We start from the raw sequence: 20691 nt of genomic DNA on the forward strand, positions 1-20691 counted from the left end.
GAGAGCCTTGCAAACAGGGAGGAGGGGTCGCCTCTCACATCTGGCTCTCCATGTCAGCGGTCCAGACTCACATGCAGAAGTTATGTTAAACACTGCTGTACCTTCGCTCAGAGACGCACGGGGGTGAGGAGGGCCCTAATGCTTGATGAATTAAACCTCTGTATTTGAAGAGGGTCATATTCAGGGATATAGTTCCTCGTCCGCCTTCGCTGGTGCAGGAAGGTGACGCAGCGCGAGAGGAGTTTGCTTTATACTAGGTGAAGCGCGGACGAACATTGCGGCAGCCGGACACAGACGCTCGGGACGCATTATCCCAGCCAGCCGGGGGGCCGTTTACGGTGGAATAACAAGGAGCTGGGGGGAACAAGGAATAAAAGACAGGGGGATATGCGCCCGGCTGCACCGCAATGACAACCCAGCGACGGTCTGCCAAGCTACAGCTGCGGCGGTCCATCAGCGAGCAGCTGCGGGACTCCACGTCCAAGGCTTGGGATCTGCTGTGGAGGAATGTTCGGGAGAGACGGCTGGCAGGTCAGAGAGCCAAAACCAGAGGAAGTGATACTGTTAGACATGCGGAATATAGATACACATCATTATGACTCATGTGAATCTGCCAAATTAATCTAACCGGCTGCTGCTCGAGTCTATGAGTTGCTGCCTCAAAGCACCTCGGAGTGTTTTAAAAATTCAACATCTTGGTCTGAAAATTGGTTTTATTTTGCTTGTTAGCGCTAAAGGACGCAGTGTCCCGCTATGTATCCTCCACATCCAGCGGCACTACATTTCGCACAACTTTGCTCAGTCACAAGAGGAGGATAATGCGTTGAAAAGTTGATCACACTGCACATATAGCTTCTCCGTTATGCCTGTGGCGTCACGCACGCAGCGCGCTCCCTGATATTTTGGGAAGGTCATTGTCAAATATAGAGCTCCAAACAGCGCAGGCATGTGCTGTGGACAGGAGTCCAGCTGAGGGGGTTCAGATGCCGAACTCTCAGCCGCATTAGTTATTCTATTCTGAAAGATCTAAAAGAAACGTTTGTTTTGACCTTGTTATTTTCGAGTTAGCAGGGGGGGATTATATATATTGCATTTCGGATTTTATGCTTATCTGCATTAAGACAACTATTCTGTTTACGCGCCAATGCAGCAAGTTTGGAGGGCCATTCGTTGCTCTACAGTAGCCTATAGCCTTGATGCGCAGAGTTCGATCTCTCCATCCCCCCGTCTGTCTCTCTCTCTCTCTCTCTCGCTCTCTCTCTCTCTCTCTGAACTGTGCGTCAGAGGGAGGAGAGAGATGCCGAGGGTTGCATGTGTCTCCTCGGTTTGATGTAATTACCGGGATGTCTGCCTCTTAAGCAAATTAAAAGAGGAACATTCCCACATCCATAACCCCGCAAACCACCACAAGCAACGATATCAATCAAAGATCCTTTGCCTGTCAGACGCATTCAGGAGAACAGCGGTGATAAATCGCATACGTGCAAGCAGCAAAGGGCCACTTATGCATTGTTGGCATGGATGGATAATTACTTACTATGATGAATAATGCTAAGTGGTTTGTACACAATAGAAAAGTCTAATGGAGCACTAAAGAGAACACCTGCTGTCCCAGTAATCATTTTTCTCTTTATTTCTCACCCATTCTTCCTCCAGCCAGTGCCCAAAACCCCACAAACCCTCCCCTACATCTCCCCACTGCTTAACCCATCCGCCCACAAGGTGCTAAGTTCACATCTGTCTGGATCAGATTTGGAGATTGGGGATCCTCAGAATGTGAACATCTGGCCTCTCTGTTATTCTGGTATTCAGCATTTCTTTTTCACTGGAGTCAAAGCAGACTCACATCGTATAAAGTAATCTATGTTGGAAGACATTAAATCAGTATTCCACAATTTTTTGAGGGAAAACCCTGCAAAAGCACACAATATATTTCAGTGCACCTTGCTACTTGACGCTTATATTAGAAAAGGACACAGTTAAATTAAGAAAAATTAGGGCAAACAGTGTAGAAAGAACCAATGCATATAGAGCATTTATGATCATGTACCATTATTTGTCAGATTAAGTCCTAAATGTCATACAGATAAATGAATATATGTAATTCAAGTCTGGATGAAAACGAGGTGAATCTGACTGTGTCAGCTGTCGTCCACCCATTCAATCATCTGTGCGTTTGTGTGCGTGTGTGAAAACTGAGAGAATATAATAGCACCTGGATTTAGCTCTAATCCCATAGATTTTTAGGTTAGCAGTGGGGGTCGAATCTCCCTTTGCGTGTGGGATTTGTGGGTCTTAGGTGCTTCAGTGTGAGAGTGTGTTGTGAACATTTACCATAGATGTCACTGCTCATTTGAAAATATTCTGCAAAACATGTGTTAACTCAGTTATTTGTTAGGCACATATGCGGCGCTCTGTGTGCTTTTGTTGATGTTTCAACAAATAACGGTTCAGCTTTTGTTTTACATTTTCAGCAACATTTAAAATAGGTATACCAGAGGAAATCGTACTTGCCTGTATTATCTATTTGTCTATTACAGTTCTAAATGAAGATGCTGCTGCTTTGTAGAGGTTTACAAGTCAGTTTAAGGATCGATTTTTCTCTTTTGAGCCCCTGTGCTGTGTCTATACTCAGGAATAGATCTCCTGTCTTTTTCTAAGTCTGCAGGTTAAAGATTAAAGGTGAGCTGACTTTTAAGCGTTAAATGCTCTGACTGTGGAACTCGGACTAGTTGCTTAAATTCCATCGACTTCTAGTTAAATAAGAAAGCCATTTCTTATATCTCTTTTCCGAATATAAATAGACTTAAACATTCATCAAGAGTTGTGCAAGTTAATGGGGAAAGTGACATCTGAACTGCAGAAAGCGGACGTGTTAAAAATATGCCAATGATTCATAATGTATGATTCGGGAATTGTTAAGCGTTCAGCGAATAAGGACATGAAAGCTTATTTTTCATTCCCTTGTTAAGTTGGGAATTTATCATCAGGGAAAAGGTTTAATATGAGGTTTCCTGTACTTAGAGCAAAGACTTGGGTTGGTCAAGATAAAATGAGCAGAAGTTTGTGAAATTAATCATCACAGCTTTGACTCCATCTTGAGCATCAAAGAACAGGGCTTTTGCATTTTTTTTTTTAAAAAGAATCTCCAACTGTAAATTGTTGTGCCCCACTTGCCTGCACATTTGATCCATTTTAATGAGAAAAAAATTCTCACCATTTTTTAGGCTATACTCTTCAGTTTGCGTTTTGAGTTTCTGGGCTGTGTCTTCTATGTGGAGAGATACCGTAGGTGGATATTTTGTTTTTGATTGGCTCATACAGCCCTGCCCTTTACAAGTCCATCCACAGACATCTATGTAGCTCTCTATCATGTTACTGAGTCATCCTGCTGTGCCTGCATCATGGTGGATCATTTGTTCAGTACTCTTCATTGTATTTTATTTTGTTGTCTTTTCCATCTATAGATCAGTCAACCTGTCTTCAGATAAATTTAGATAATTATCTCCAAATGTGCCTGTAGAGGGCAGTGTAACCAAATTGATTCAGAGTTTATTATGTGATAATCCATTTTTTTTCTTTTGCTTCATTCTTCTATGACAGTCAATGACTTAGGAGACTCAAATATCAGCTGTAAAACCTCTCCACTGTGAGATCAGGTGTGTGTGAAGCAGCTGACCTGAGATTGACTTTGCTATGACCTACTTTTTCACGTGCAACCCCCTACCACTGCACCCCCCCCCCCCCCCCTGCTTACCGTCTACTTAAAATGAATTGAAAAGGACCCCTTCTATATCCTGTAGTCCTGGCGGACGACTTTTCTGCCAAACTAGGTCAAAGTATGAACGTGCCTCCTCCTTCACTGCATTCCATACATTTACTCGCCAACGCTGTTTCTGTTTGGAAACACTCAGTCACACATTACAGACATCAGCGTCACTCACCGCAGCTGATAAACAGATTTTTGATGGATGTATTGTGATCAAGATTCCTTTGAAGAGAGTGTGGGCGCCTGCATAATGTGCCTGATCAGTCCGGGGTTAGAAGTAGTTAAGTGCATGTACTTAGGTGACATTTTGAGATACTTGAAATGTTCTAATTGATGCCTTTAATTATACTCCACTTCATCTTAGACAGAAATATTTCCTTTTTAGTCGATTCATTTTTTAAATTGTGAAAAATAAAAATAAAGTGAAGACTGTCTTCCTCCTGGACAGATCATATTGGAGTTGGTGCTAATGAATTCTCACAAACAATTACTTTTACTGAAATCAGGCAATGCACGAAAAAAGCACATGAATCAGGACTGGCAATTACTTTCAGGTTTACATTCATGTCAATTACAACAGGCTGTTGCAGCTGGCTTAAAAAACAAAGCTGTGCATCCTTCTTAGTAGCCAATCGATCCCACCTGTTGCAGTTGGTGTAAAGGCGACGCGTTGTGACGTTCCTGGGAGGTGCAATCAAGGCTACAGGTTACTATGGTATAGCTACGATTTCAACACCAAAGACAAAAGCAGCTTTGACTTTTTTCAGTTTTGGTGTTCATTGTTTGGGAAATGCTTGACTACTTTACATATAGTTCAATAAGATCAAATAAGTTCCACCTCGATCAGCTAAACATGCATTCATATCTACTTATGACAGTTATAGGCTACTTTGTGTTAGTCACGGGGGGAAATCTTTGACAGAACAAGTATACTTTTCTCTCTCTAAAGTTTGAGTGCATTGAGTGGATTGTGTAGGCAGAACATTGTAGAGGAGCATTTCTACATTATAATGTCAGTACTTTAACTTCAGGAATATTTCTGGGTACTTCCTCCATCACTGAGATCGGTCATGTTTAACATCATGTGGTATGAGCTTGAAGGATTTAGACGACTTTTCTCAATGGCATTACAGCCCTGATCAGCTTTAGCAACAATAGATTGGTTCCTACACACATTCCTCGATGCACTCGGACACACCCACATGCTCTCTATTGTTCTGCCCTTCCCCTTTTCACAGGATTGAGTTTTTTCCAGGCCTATCCCTACTCTTATTGCATCTCCTATCCCAGATATAACACACACACACACACATGCCTCTTGCCCAAGGCATGTACCAAATTGTGACTTTGGCACTGCGTCAGGAAGCTGGGCAGTGTTTCCCAAGCCTCAGTCTCATTTGTCGCTTTCTCAACATGTGACCAAGTGAAAAAGCTTGTGGAAGCAAACAAGAGTTTTGTAGGTCTTCCTCCCATCTCAGCTGAGGGGTGAGCAAGAGTGTTAGCATGTGTGTGGGGTTAAGAGGCTCTGTCATCTGACTCAGGTGGTGTGATGATTGTGTGTTTGTTGAAGGGAGGAGGCGGGCGAGCGAGCAGGCGGGGGAGCTGATTCGGCTTCCAGTGAGGGCTTGTTAGAGGCAGGAATTCAGAGGGAGTGCTCACAAAACAAGTCATCAGGACGAGAGGAAGACTGGAAGGATTTTTAAGGATCAGATTTCCATGTTATGGAGGTTGTAGACGGCAGTATGGGTGATGTGAATATGCAGAGTTTGACTCCCTCAGCACTCCGGGAAAAAGCTGCAAACGGATTAGAAGCTCCCAAAATTGAGGGTGGGGGTGTAGTTTTCAGAGAACACTCTGACGGCGTGGACAGTGTAGAGAGCGCTGACATGGACACTGCTGAGGATAGCGCAGATAGCCGAAGTTTGGATATCCATGACAACGGGGAGGATCAAGGCGCCAAGGACGACAGTAATGACTGTGAGAGTGACGGCGACAGCTCCGGTGAGGGATCCTGTCTGGAGGCCATGACACCTCACGGCCAGCAGCACTACCTAAGGCTGGGCGACACCCCCAGACAGCGCTCTGCCCTGCGCCTCTCACGCATCATCGCTCGCAAGCAGCTGCTGCGGAAGCTGGCACGAGGTAGAAATAGGGAACTAGAGAGATATGGCAGAATTATAATGTAATTGTCAGTGTGATTAGATGGAGGTTTTGTGATCTCAGTGATCTCTAAAGAAATTATTTTTTACATTTTTCTTGTGATTTTCCTCCCTATTCCCCGGTTTACAACGTGAACATGGAAGAGTTCTGTTATGTTTCACTTTTAAGTATATTTTGGATTTGTGGATCAGTGTTAAGTTTTCTTTTCTGAAAGGACTGAACTCATTCAACCCTGTAGCTGTGTCCATTCAGAGGTCAAGGAAAAGAGCTGTGTGCAGCTTCATACAACGCCAACCTTTTTTATGTTTGCTAAACGGGCACAATCTTTCACTCCGCAGATTGACATACTCCCATTTTCTCTGCTTTAAACCAGTCGAACATATGGAGCCACTTCTACCCCAAATACATCTTTCAAATTTCCCATAGAAGACATAACAAACCCCTTAAGGAGTGCAGTGTTATTGTTTTTGTCTATGTCCTCGCTACCCAGCTCGTCAGCTTGTATTCCATGGTTACTTCCTCTACTTCCTGTCAAATTACTCATGTTTCCCGGGGAGTAAACAGAACATCCTGGTGTTCAGTGTGACGCTATGCTTTGGGCTACATACTCTGATATGTTGAATTCATTGTGAAACATTAGTTGATCTCTTGTTTGCTGATGTTTATCAGGGTGCTATGTTAGTACATGTAAAGTTGGTTCGATAGTGTGTGTGTGTGTGTGTGTGTGTGTGTGTGTGTGTGTGTGTGTGTGTGTGTGTGTGTGTGTGTGTGTGTGTGTGTGTGTGTGTGTGTGTGAGTGTTTTGTGTTGTTGCAGTACAATTGCACATGACAGAAATTTGTCAGGTCTGGTGTTAGTGTTTATATACAGAGAGAGAGAGAGAGACAGAGACAGAGAGAGAGAGGGACAGAGAGAGAGAGAGGGACAGAGAGAGAGAGAGAGACAGAGACAGAGAGAGACAGAGAGAGAGAGAGAGAGACAGAGAGAGAGAGAGACAGAGAGAGAGAGACAGAGAGAGAGAGAGACAGAGACAGAGAGAGAGAGAGAGAGAGAGAGAGACAGAGGGAGAGAGAGACAGAGGGAGAGAGAGAGAGAGGGACAGAGAGAGAGAGAGAGAGACAGAGAGAGAGAGAGAGAGAGAGAGAGACAGAGGGAGAGAGAGACAGAGGGAGAGAGAGAGAGAGGGACAGAGAGAGAGAGAGAGAGAGAGAGAGAGAGAGAGAGAGAGAGAGGGACAGAGAGAGAGAGAGAGACAGCTGTAGCAGCAGGTAAGGAATGTAGATAGAGAAGCAAGTTTATGCCTGTGCTGCTTTTGGGTGATGGTATGACTAATTAAACTTTCTCTCACTGCCTCCTGCACTAACACACTTTTCTTCTTCTTCTATTCCAGTCATGCAACAGACATACACAGACACACACACACAGTGCCAAGTTGAATTCCTCTCCTCAGCAGCTGGTCGACTGTCAGACGGACTTGAAAAAGAAAAAAGAACTCAGTGACCTACCCTAAGCTACATCTGAAACTTCTCAAAATAAATATGTTACTTCATATCCTTAATCCCTACTGCCTTTTAGATTTGTATACGCACTAGGCCTGAACGATACCAGAAAAATATACGATGTGCAATAACGTTTTCAATATTGCGATAACAACATGAATAGCGATTAATTGCACAGCTACTTAACTGGATGGGTGACTTAAATCACAATCATCGTTTCACATAGCATCACTTAGTTTACACAAGTAGTGTAAAGATAGTAACGAAATTCAGCAACACCCAGCTAAAGAGCCAAATACTTCACTAAGGAGGTGGAGGAGAGGAAAAACAAAAGAAAAGTAATAATCTGATTTATATTCATTAGATTTGTTAAAATATGGTCGGAAACATGGCTCCAAATATACTTTGATGATGTGCTCTGTCTGCTGGATGTTTGATGCTGGTGTTCTGGGGCAGGTTTACAAGACAAACCTAAAACCTGATAATACAGTATGTGATAATATCAAGTACTTTGTTTGATTCATTTGTAAAACTAAAGTCTGTGAACTCGATGAAGACTAAGTTCTGTGTTAACAAAGATATTATCTCATCCAGGAATTGATGATAGTATAAGTCTCTTTTGTGAAACTGTGACTCGTGCATTTATACATTTACAACATAACTGCACAACCTCTCCTGATTGGTCTATGCACTTTATCACTACTCTAAACCAGTCTGTACTTGTTCTATCATTTTAAATGTACATGCAACTGTATTCATAAATGTGTCTTTTGCTCTGTTCAACACCTTACATCTTTTATTCAACTTCAACTTGACTTCAACCTCATTCTTGTGTATATGTTTTAGATTGTGTCTGAGGGAGCGAACATTTTGCTTCACTGATGTTTGTGCTTATGACAAAACAGGAGAAAAACAAACTTGAACTGCTGTTGCTTTACCTAATCCCAAAGCTGCGCTGTCCAATCTGGGCTTCAAATTGTTTCCTTTGCAACCTCAGCTGACAATATGAGGTCAGTCACCAAATTGCAAGCTACATCAGATACTTGCTGAAGCCTTACATGTAAAGATGGCCTGTGGATAATATATAATAACTGGAGGGAGTTTAAATTCTTGTACACCCTCTGCTGGAGGAAAAGAGGCATAACCGAACACTAGACTCAATCACCTTCAGCCTCCTAGTGTCCTCCTAATAGTCCAGTCTGTTATCGCTCAAAATAACCTCAGCTCTGTTCAGGAGCTATCACAAAGCAGTCCTGATGTTTTCTGATATATTGTGTATCGGGGCAACCTAACCTCTGCAGGCTTTAGACACTGATGCACAGGAGACTCCTTAACCTGCTGCTGATTTCATGCCACTGTTGATGCAGTGTTACAGTACATTCCTGAGGGCTGGACGTCATTGCAGATGAACCTATAGGGGATTGGGTTAGGACATATTCCTCTTAAATGTCCCTCCCTCCCTCTCTTCCTTCCTCCCTGTCTCCCATCACTCCTCCCCTGACTTCTTCAGTGCTTTTTTTCTATGTGAACTTTAAACATGAAGGACTAAGTGCTTTAGCTTATGTGGGAATATGGCTACTTTCCAGGCATCCTGTGTGTGTGTGTGTGTGTGTGTGTGTGTGTGTGTGTGTGTGTGTGTGTGTGTGTGTGTGTGTGTGTGTGTGTGTGTGTGTGTGTGTGTGTGTGTGTGTGTGTGTGTGTGTGTGTGTGTGTGTGTGTGTGTGTGTGTGTGTGTGTGCGTGCGTGTGTGTGTGTGTGTGTGTGCGTGTGTGTGCGTCTGTGTTTGTGTGTATTTCTTTGTTTCAGTGTAGAGGGACTAACTGCCAACTTTATGCATATAGAGCATTTACAAGCTATTAACTATATATCTATTCCCCGTTGAGCACTGGGTTCCCTCCTCTTTAACAAATGAACTTTGACTGAAAGGGTTAATCTAACTAATTTTCTCAGTTGTTTGTGACTTTGTGGACCAGTAAACCAAGCCGAGTCCCTCTGACATGCTTCATCCTAGAGCATCCGGTTGCCGTTCTTAGCTCACATACCGCTCTCCATGCCTGGGAAAATCAGAACAGGAAATGAAGTCATGCAGGGTACTTAAGGGTTCTTGAAACTCTGTGTGCGACAGATACGACACTGAGAAAAGCTGTCAAAAAGTAAGGGTTACTGGCGCTGGATAAAAGGCAGGAAATGAGAAGTAGAGGACAAAAAAGGCAACGGCACACACTGAGGACTTAGGGGGTGCTTCTATTATGTCACATAGCTGGTACCCTTGTTATGTAAGAAATCATCTTATAGTCCCATTGTCCCGCACATGGGACGCCCATATTCACAAACACACACACACACACACACATTAATACACTCATACCACCTGTCCACCCACCCAGCTGTTGTTCTGTTGGCACATATTCTCCACAGCAGGAACACTGTGACATGGAATAGATCCAGGGGAAAGCTTGGTGTGAAGCTTAGATTAACTCTGACTCTGTGTGTGTGTGTGTGTGTGTGTGTGTGTGTGTGTGTGTGTGTGTGTGTGTGTGTGTGTGTGTGTGTGTGTGTGTGTGTGTGTGTGTGTGTGTGTGTGTGTGTGTGTGTGTGTGTGTGTGTGTGTGTGTGTGTGTGTGTGTGTGCTATGTGGCTTACTGATGACATGTTTGTGTGATAATTAATCTCTTGATTAAATTCTGCACTGATGAATAGCAGTGCTTTGTTGCCACGCTGATAGGAGCTGTGCCACTTGGCACCTTTGTGCACAAACACAAAGATGCTGACAAGAACACAATCACAAAGACTGTATGAGAGCACACTGTTCACGCTGTAAAAAAGTACAACAGCTTCATAGCTATTGACTACTCATTACCACAACTCTAGAAATGTCAGCGTACAAGTCAGTTCAAGTAAAATCTATTTGTAGTTTTGTTTCTTTTCCTTTTCTCTCTCTTTCAATTGGACTGGATGCATGCATAGTATCACCTGCTTCTCTTTTTACATTTTTCTCTTTATATGTCTCTAGCGCTTACTTTCCATCCTAGGAATTTCACATTTAGTAAATAAGAGACTGTTTTGATGCGTTTCCTCTTGTGGATTTCCCACAGGCTCTGTCCTCCCCCCAGCTGTCTGTCTGTCCCATCCTTACTTACATTCTCTGACTCACTGGGGTCAACATCTGGACTGCGCTCAACATCCGCTCTGCAAAATGTGTTGTAAGTGTTTGCGTACACACTGCATTCTCTGGCATATTGTTCTGGTGAGCAGTAATGCATGGTAAAGCCCAGAGAAAGAGGTCAGGGTCAGAGTCTCCTTGTCGACCTGCCTGCAGGTTCAGCTGACATGTGAGGTTAGTGTCCACCAGTCGTCAGTCTGTAACCTCAGGGGGTTGCTGGATGATGCAGACGCCAGCTGAAATTAGCCGTTTCCTGCATGGACATGATGAGGCGACGGAAGATCTGGTGATGAAGATGTGAAGTAAGCGGCATTGGATAGCTTCTTTTTGGAGCAAAGAGGAAGGACAGAAAAGGAGGAAGAAGAGGGCACAGGATGGATGATGGAAATGAGCAAGGGAGTGTTGTTGTTTAAAAAAGATTGTGAGGGAATTGAATAAAGTAAGAAGCAAGAAAGTGTACAAAATGAAATGAACGGGTAATTTGGTCAAGAATTTACATTTATGAAGAAAGAAAGATCAGTGAAAAGTTGGGAAACTAAGATAGAAGTACAGAGTGGAATTAAACCTAGTGCAGTGCAACCCGAGGCAAAAAAAAGGTTTAATGTAGAGGGATATTTGTATGTGGATCCAAACAAAGCAGAAAGTGTGAGGGAGGCTGAGGAGAAAATTAAAGGGAAGAGAAAACCTGCATGGGGCAGGCTGAGAGAGGGAGGCAGAGTTGTAAACACAGTGGTAGGAGAGGCAGCGAGGAAGAAAGTGAAGTAAAAGTCGCCGCTTGATGGAAAGGCTGGATAGCAGTGAATGGACGTGTCTTGGGATTAAAAAGACATAGAAGCATGTCATCACCTGCACGATGAGGGATACAAGTAAGTGCTCATCTCTGAGTTCGCCTCAGATCGTTCTCTCTGCTGAAACACTTTCCATCAAAAAATATCTCAGTCTCTCTGGTCTATTTTTGCTCCAAAAACTTTTTTTTTTTTTTTTTTTTCTCGATCTTCCCCTGTTGTTGCCTCACATGTGATTTAGAGAGAGTTATGCCGAGAATGCTGGGAGAAGGGATGTAATTGCTGGATTGCGGTGAAAGGATCATTTCCTCTGACCGTTCTCATCTCTGATGGTGAAGACGGAGGCTTTTTTTTAATTGCCCTGCTGAACTTTGTACCCTGTGCTTCTGCTGCTGTGCCTTCACTTTTTCTTCATGTCTGAATGAGACAATGAGAGTGAACGAGTGGGCTATTCATGGATGTTTTAGAGAAGGCATTCGAATGATGCAGTAATTAGTTTGCCTACAGTTTTACTTTTCATAGGAGTAACATCATTTTAATAACTTTGTTGACCTTTGTTATTGTTGTAGACATTACATTTTGTTATTTAGCCGTTGCTTTGTTAAAATGTCCCTTAAAACTTGAATCTTTCTCTTCTACATGTTTTATATCATCCTTTAAAATGTTTGTCATTTTCATGTGATAGCAGAAACCACCGTCATTCAGAAATCTTTGTCAGCTCTGCAGAGTGGTTTAATCATTGTCTGCTCATAAAGAAAGCCTATGTGCACAAACAGACACATACTCACAAACACACACATGCACATTAAATTAGTGTGTGCAATACATATGCTTGCGGAAAAAAGTAATAAAACAAATGCCTGTAAAGCGGCTCGAGGTGCTGGCGGCAGCACATAATGGGGTGTGGTGCCATGTCTAAGGTCTGTTAAATTCATGCTCTGGTTTCTGAAACCTGACTGCTGCTTGAAAGAGCGTTATATATGATGCAAAACTGTGCAAACCGTGTACTTTGTACTCAAAGGATTATGTCGGTTACTTACTGAGCCACTTCTAGCTTTTCCAATCTCATTCTTCTGGTGAATTCCCTGAGGACAAATTCATTTCCTGGGAAGTTTCTCTTGTGTCTGACAAAAAAAAAAAACAGGAATAGGGAAAACAGATAAATACAATGTTATGGTCTCCCTCTCTTGGACTGTGTGTACTGCACACCAAGTTAGTTACAGAAAATACCTCAGGCCATTTTTTTTGCCTGTTTCTTTTTTCTTCTATGAGTTCTTTTCAGTTTAAGATGTGGAACCAAAACTTACAAATAAATGCCTTTGATCAAATGTGCTAAAATTGCTTCTTTCTGATTCACAGAGATTGAGGCTAAGGAGGCTTGTGATTGGCTCAGAGCAGCAGGATTTCCACAATACGCCCAGCTCTATGAAGGTAACACACATGCACTATACACCATCACAAACACACACATTCACACACATAGAGACTAAAGTCCAGAATGTATACTTTTTGGTCCCTCTTGCTTTGTGTTTCTCTTTGTCTTTTTTTCCCATTTACCCTTTATTTCTCTTTATTTTTCTTCCATCCTTGTATCCTTGTCTTCGGGGCCGCTCGTTCTATTTCCAGGCCTCAGTTCCTGTCTGGAGGGAGGGTCATGGGAAAGGCCTTGTTATCACTGCTGGGACTCTCACAAGCGTCTCTTTCTCTCTTCTTTCTCCCTCTGCATCTGTCCTGTCCTGAACTCACCAAACACTTTTCTTTCACCTCCATAACTATCTCTCCATCTTTCTTTTCACGATCCTTCCTACAGCTTTTTGAAAAACACACAGCTGTTCATTTTTGCAATGTACATTGGGTCTCACACAGCATAGAGACAAACTGAAAATGGCCTGAGAAATGTCAAAAGTAGCCCAAAAAAAATCGGGCATCATGCACATAAACCCACATCCAAAAAGACACAAACACACACGCACACATGCACTGCTGTATAAGCGCCAGTAATGGGAGGTTATGGCTGTCTGCCTCGAGGACTCTGTGGCAGCTTCTGATGCCTGCAGTCTGCCACCACCCACAGAATCACAGGAATAAAAAGTCTTGAGTCATTTTGGCATTGGCAGTGTTTGGAATGTGAGTTATTTATAGTGTTTGAAGACGTGTCTGTAAACTTCAGATGAAGATGACGGGAGTTAACAGAGGAAGTGACTATTGTTGAAGACTTCAGGGACTTCTTAACTTACTAAGGAAACTGCTGTCTCCTGTAAATCATTATGTCATAAAACTCTTTCTCATTTTCTGCTGATTTTCTCTCACAGATTCCCAGTTTCCGATTGATATTTCCTCAGTGAAAAGGGACCACGACTTTTTGGATTGGGATCTGGTGGAGCCTCTATGTCGGTAAGATCATTCGCACTAACACCTGTGCACATTTATGCAACATTATTTGCATTGGTTTCCCCTTTTATGCTTACATGAAGTACACAAACATTAACAAGGGTATGCAAATCCCCCTTAATCACCTACCATTGTATACCTCTCTGGTTATTATACAAAGGTAATGAGAAACAATTAGAGCAATCAGAGTAAGATTTTTTTTCCAATATGTACTATGTATGTATGTATCATTAGACACTAAAAACCTTAAAGTAATGTAGGAAAAATATCTGCAAGCCAAACTAAAACCTCCATAATCTTTCATGAACTGTTCAGCAAGTCTTGTTGGATCAGTAAACCCAAAGTCATCAAGCTCTATAATGTATATCAAGGATTTCCAAATATTTTCAGTCGATTAAAAATTTGCATCTGAGAGAATAAATTATTTTTCCATTGATCCATATTTTTTAATCAAAGCCCTGGTACTAGGTTCTACAGTTTTCTCCAAGTAGAGTCCATTTTTCTTTCACATAAACACATATTCAAACTGGATATATATTTATTTTCTCCATTGGAAATCAGGATAACACATACCAAAAATAATAACCTTAGGTCCTATAATTGCACATTTACAGGATTTTTTCATGTATATATATTATTCCAAATGGTTCTGAACTTGTCACAATCCCATTAGCATACTTTAAAATGTTGGAAAAGATCACAGATTAAAAAAAAGTCTGGTATGCTGTCATTAAATCTGTGTCATTTGACTCATGTCCAGTATGCCTCAGCCAGTTGTGTTGTGCACATTTAATATCTGTAAAACTGTAGAATTCCTTTCTTGCCCCCTCCTCATTCCTTACCCTGCTTGATCCCCCCTTTACTTTACTAACTGCTAATCATTTGTTGTCTGACCCCGACCCTTAATGAAGTCCCCATCCCTGTCTCCCGCTCAGACACCCAGGCTTTGATCTGGTCCTATCCCTCCCCTCTGCTCTGATCTCCCATTCAAAGAGCAGAGACCCTCAGGGGGCAGAAGTGGGGGGGGGGGGGGGGGGGGGGGGGGGGGGTGTTGTAACAGGCAAGGAGTGAGGGGATGCCAGTATATTCTACCAGATGGCTTCGAGAGTGTGTTTTAAGTCCCTCTGCATACCTCTGTGATCTTTCTGTTTCACATCTTCTGCTCTACTCTTATCATTGATGTTTCGAGACTTTCAACGTCAAACCTTCCCTCCGCTTATCCTTTTCTCTCTTCTCTGTTCAGCCCCACTTCTCTAATGTCTATGGTAGAGGAGGGTGTGGTAATTATAGCATTAGTGATTCCTGACAGTTATATAGACTACACATCAGACCCCATGGGAACCGTCTCAGGAGCTGTAAAACACACTCCATGATTTCTATCTTGTTCACGCATCAATCTGTTTTCTTAGAACTGTTTCAATTACAATACAGTATATGTGTGCTGACAAGAAAGGAGAAAGCAGCATTCGTTGTCTCAGTTTTCTCAAATTTTTGTGAGTCTTTAACCTCTGACACAACTTGCAATAGTCAATCCTACATTCAAGAGAAGCTTTCAATCTTGGCTTCAAACTGGATTCCATTTCATTGCTTTCATTAGGAACCAAGTTATTAACAATCAAATAGAAATCTGTCACATTGTGACATTCTTCAATGAATGGTTTGATTGTCCTTGTGGTAATCAATGAAGTTCCAAGAAAATAAAATATGACATTTTAAGATTTGAAGTTAGAAACAAAAGAAAATGATAATTTGATGATTTCAAATACTCATCAAGGCACTATGAGTCATCTAAACCATGAATATTTTTTTGGAATTGCCAGTTTGTATGAAAGGACAGATAAAGGAAACAGGGAACAATGGAGGACTTACAAATGTGCTTTTAGAAGGTGAAGTCTTTCACATGACAGAGGCCAAAAGCCCCCCCCAAAACATATTTTTTAATGGTCTCACTTTGAAACAAACCAACACAGACACCCCCCTCCTTACCAGCCACTGTTCACACAGCCTGAGTCGAAGTCAGATGGGGGAGAAAAGTGGGTGGGGATGGTTGCCCCAAGTGCTGAGTCTGTAAATGAAGGGGGTGGTTGGTAGATGAAGGGAGGAGGGAGAGAAGTGGAGAGGAGGAGACAGTGGAGTTTTGGGGGAGATTCATTTTTTGAGGGTGAGGATCGGTCCCAGCGGAGAGATGCCAGAGAAGTAGAGGGGAGGAATAAGGGGGGGAGGAATGGGAAAGGAGGGAGGAGAAGGGGAGAAGCCTGGGATGTAATGAGAAGGATAGAGTCAGGATAGAAGATCAAAAAGGATGAAATGAAATGAAGAATGTCGGAGTGGGACTGATCAGAAAGAGAGACGATGGGAAGAACTACAGTAATAAGAGTGTCACAGTAAAGAGGACAAAAAAGACTGAAAGTATCCAACCTACCAGCCTTAGCAGATTTGTCAGAGTGACTGTGTTTATGTGTTTTTGTTGCAGGCGTTTAAATACTCTGAACAAGTGTTGCTCCTTGAAACTGGACGTCAGCAACCCTAAGAAAAAAGTAAGACCTTTTTTTTTCCAACCTTAAAGAAAATATATTCAGTTTGTCGTGTATTTTATTTTATTTTTTTGCTGATTTTGTCTCGTTGATGTACTGCTGAAAAATTGATGCGATGTTCCCGCCTGTGTTGTAACGACAGCTTTGTTCACATTCTATGTTTTGCCATGTTTGAGACTAAGAAAACTGTCAATCCAACTGTAAACAACTCAGATCAAAATGATATGAGTCATTGGAAAGCATTGACTGCATTTAACAAAAATGTATTCTTGTATATGTCAATCTAATTCATTTTGTAAAAGTAATAACAGAATCAATATTGTATTACCTTAAAGACATACAGGAGTTAATGTAGCTAAACGACAACTTATCCAAAATTCAGCCCACTTAAATCTGCACATTGGATTCTAAATAGCCCCAGAATTGATAGAAAGTCGTTTTATCTTTTTATATATTCTCAACATGGAGTTGGTCCTAGATACATGCCTGATATCCTGCAGCAATATAACCTCTTTTATCACTGGGGAGTGGACTGCTTAAAAGGGCCCAGGGAAAAACCTTAACAAGGAGAATTAGCTCACAGTCATTATGCAGCGCAGAGCAGGAACCAACTGCCTGATGTTCAGAACCACTGCAGCTTTTAAACACAGATTGAAATCATAATTGTTCCTAACCACTTTAACTAAATATTTTGAACCTACGGCCTTACAAGGGCGGCAGCTGCTTAGTCTGTAAGGACTGTGCTTGGGAACCTGAGAGTCTCTGGTTTGGGTCCCTGGTTCCGCCCAAGTATGGAATTGGGACTAATTGCTGGAGAGGTGCAAGTTTACTCCCTAAGTAACGCCTTGAGCAAAAAAAAACATTTCAAATTCAGAATGTATCGCATTAAATAGTGTTAGTTTTGACATAAAATGGTAGAGAAACAAAAGTCTGATAGAGAAGTAATCCTAAAATGAAGAGAAATAAAGTAAAACAATCAGTTTGCAGTCTAACACAATCTAATGGGAATCTAGTGACATGTATTAAAAGGCTTTCAGCTATCATTTTTAAGAAGAATAACAAATACCTCCTTAATCCTCACTCAGGGTGATGACTCCGATGAAGATGACCCGTTGGCCATCAGTAAAAGGTGGACGTTTGAGTGGAGCAGCCGGCGTTGGTCTCGGCTACAGGACTTCCTGTTGGATGGCACCAATGAGAGCAGCCCAACAGGTCATGTGGACTGTCTGCACAGCACGGTGAGCAGTGAAAGCATGCTGACCGACCTGAGCGAGCAGGAGATCACAGAGATCTCCTCTCTGCACAGCGAGGACTCCGCCTCCGCCATGCCCGACTCCTTATCCATGGCATCTCTCTCCGCCTCGTACCAACCACCTCGAGAACTTCCATATTACAACTCTCTGCCAATTAAGAGTAGCCGCCATGGACAAGGAGGGCGGAATAAAGCCAAAGAGTTTCTGCGTCGTATGGAATTAATGCGTACCTGGGGTCCGTCGTCAAAGCGGAAAAGCTCAAACCGGAGGCCGCCACTGGTCATCAGTGGACCCGTGTTACAAGGGGAGGAGCCTCTGGCGTTGCAGGTGCTCACATGTACTCCCATCAGCCAACTAGAACAAAACCACCAAACTGATGGGGACACTTTGGTCTCAAGCACAAATGATTGTAAAGAGCAATCTACATTGAGTGTGAGCCCCAGCAGTGAGACAGAGGAGCCGAGTGTGAAAAAACCTTTAAATACAAAACCCAGAACTGCCAATAAGAGGAGCAGCATGTATCTGGAAGACATGGAGCTGCCTTCTCAGGGTAAGAGGCCTGAAGGACAGAGCCAGTTTGGCAGAAACCTGTTCCGTTCGTATGAAAACCTCCTCATTCACATCCCCAAAGACCATAAGCCTGGCACCTTTCCAAAAGCTCTATCTATAGAGAGCCTGGCACCTTCCCCTGGTGACAGAAACCCCCAGAAACAATCCCAAACGTATCGACCCACCACCGGAATGCACGAACCCTGGCTCGGTAAGCCATTGTCCAAACCCCCCTGTCCTAGAGCTCCTCGGGGCAGCAGGGTGAGCGTTTATGACAACGTCCCGGGCTCCCACCTTTATGCCAGCACAGGAGACCTGCTGGACTTAGAGAAGGAGGACAATCTGTTCCCTCACCTGGATGACATCATCCAACATGTCAGCGGCTTGCAACAGATTGTGGACCACTGGAGTCGCAGTGTGCTTCCTGAGGGGGAGGCGGGGGAGGGGGAGGGGGAGGGGGAGGAGGAAAGGGAGGGCAGAACCACCCCGAGTGAAGAAGAGAGAGACGGGGTATCATTGAACGACACTGATTCTACAGGGACCAGTCGAGAGAGGCGGGACTCTGGAGTCGGAGCCTCACTGACAAGACCACGGTGAGTAGCTTTTCACAAGTGGATGTTCTCTGTTGGATTTAGAAGTGAAGTCGATGCTCTCCAGTGGCCTGTAGGAGGAGACTCCACTAGATGGATAAAAAGTCCATTGAATAGAACCAGATGAGAAAATGACCCTACTCCCCAGTTGATTTATTACCTGAGTTGAAAAAACAATTCTAATTGCATTATGGTCTCAATCACTAGTTTTAAAATCTTCTTTAATACAGAATGAAGTTCATACTGTATTTTAAATTACCGTCCCATTAAGAGTTAAATAGATGATAAAGCAGGATATGCTGGTGATAATTGTAATATTTTACACTGTAGTTTGCCTGTTTCTTGCTCTGTTGATGATTCAGGAATGCTGTTGGTGAGAACTTCACATTGACCAAATCACTCTATGTCCTTTTTTCTCTTCTGGTGTTTTCATCCCAGTCTACGATGGCCCAGTTTCAGAACCTCTGATCATCTCAACCAGCCGGCTTCTTCACTTCTCATCGGCAGCCAATCAGCCGGCCAGCTCAGCCTGCTGCAGAAGTTCTCTTTGCTCCGCCTCACCGCCATCATGGAGAAATACTCCATGTCAAACAAACATGGCTGGACGTGGTGGGTGAACAACACACATAAATACATGCACATAGAGGGAGTCATGTCTTCATCCATATTATTTTTTGCATGTTTTCTACAGTGTTGCTCATATTTTATGCATTATAACTTCATTATAACTCAGGGGTTTTTAAAGCTGTGGAGTCAGAATATTACATATAGAAGTGTCAGGGTTTTTTTTCAAGATTTTTATTTTAGTTCTTGTTTATATTTTGCTAGCTTTTGTTGATCTTTTATATTTTTTTATATAAAAATATGTATATATATATATTTGTTAATTATGTTAATATGTTCTTTCTATCTCTATGCAACTAAGGATATACAATATATTATGCAAAGTCCTCAGCTATTATTATTATTATTATTTTTTTTACATTTTAAAAAGGCACTTGTGGCCTAGTGGTTAGTTTGCGTGCCCCATGTACAATGGTAGCCAACCTGTATCTCCTTTCCCACATGTCATTGCTCACTCTCTCTCCAAAAAATGTATCTTATATAAAAACAACAACTATACAATGTACCTGACCTGCTACACAGATACTAGCGGTACCCCAGTTCTGCATGTAATTAGGCTTTCAAAGTAGGAAATACTGATCAAAAACTGGCTTTGAAAACACAAGCCAACAGTCTTGAACACTCAAACACGAGCACATTCTTGCGTCGAGAACGATCAGTCCTTGTTTTATTAACCCCAAGAGGGAAATTCTGTTGACCAGCATCTACACACACACACACACACACACACACACACACACACACACACACAAACACTTGTCTAATTGTTTTCTCTCCATCGCTTCCAGGTCTGTCCCCAAGTTTATGAAGCGCATGAAAGTGCCAGACTACAAAGAGAAGAGTGTGTTTGGTGTTCCCCTCATCATCCATGTCCAGCGCTGCGGTTTCCCGCTCCCTCTGTGTTTACAGCAGGCCCTCAGCCACCTCCGAACAAACTGTCTGGACCAGGTTGGTAGAGGAAAACAGCTTTTTACAAGACTAAACTGCTCATTTAAAGAAATAGGGAGCTGACTGTTGTTTCTTTCATTTTTGTCTCAGGTGGGATTATTTCGCAAGTCCGGCGTCAAGTCTCGTATTCAGGCCCTGAGGCAGCAGTGCGAGCTGTCCCCTGACTCTGTAAACTACGAGGACCAGTCAGCTTACGACGTGGCAGACATGGTCAAACAGTTCTTCAGGGACCTGCCAGAGCCGCTGCTAACAAGCAAGCTGGGAGAAACTTTCCTGCACATTTACCAGTGTAAGTCGTCAGGCTTATGAAGGTTGTAACATCATGTTAGCAGTAGAAGGTGTCTGCCTCATGGAAAGTGGCTTTAAACGGCTTAGAGATCATTTGAATCTGGCCAGCCCGTATATTGACATTACGCTCATGAACCAT

General features: G+C 42.7%; 1 protein-coding gene across 5 annotated transcripts in view; it reads left to right on the top strand.

Moving 5' to 3' along the window:
• Nucleotides 1-20691, top strand: part of stard13a (StAR related lipid transfer domain containing 13a) — a 48983-nt gene that overhangs the window by 23633 nt on the left and 4659 nt on the right. For 2 of the 5 annotated variants that reach the window (XM_065963212.1, XM_065963208.1), the window contains 7 exons: nt 12735-12806; nt 13688-13769; nt 16240-16303; nt 17386-18695; nt 19131-19301; nt 20105-20264; nt 20355-20553. In XM_065963212.1, the coding sequence (XP_065819284.1) occupies nt 12735-12806; nt 13688-13769; nt 16240-16303; nt 17386-18695; nt 19131-19301; nt 20105-20264; nt 20355-20553 (2058 nt within the window). Of the gene's footprint in view, nt 1-30; nt 532-4093; nt 5912-7318; nt 11457-12734; nt 12807-13687; nt 13770-16239; nt 16304-17385; nt 18696-19130; nt 19302-20104; nt 20265-20354; nt 20554-20691 lie in introns of those variants that run through there. The other 3 variants (XM_065963211.1, XM_065963210.1, XM_065963209.1) reach the window with 3 other exon arrangements.

The sequence above is a fragment of the Labrus bergylta genome, chromosome 14 (genome assembly GCF_963930695.1).
Source record: "Labrus bergylta chromosome 14, fLabBer1.1, whole genome shotgun sequence".
Classification (NCBI taxonomy): domain Eukaryota; kingdom Metazoa; phylum Chordata; class Actinopteri; order Labriformes; family Labridae; genus Labrus; species Labrus bergylta.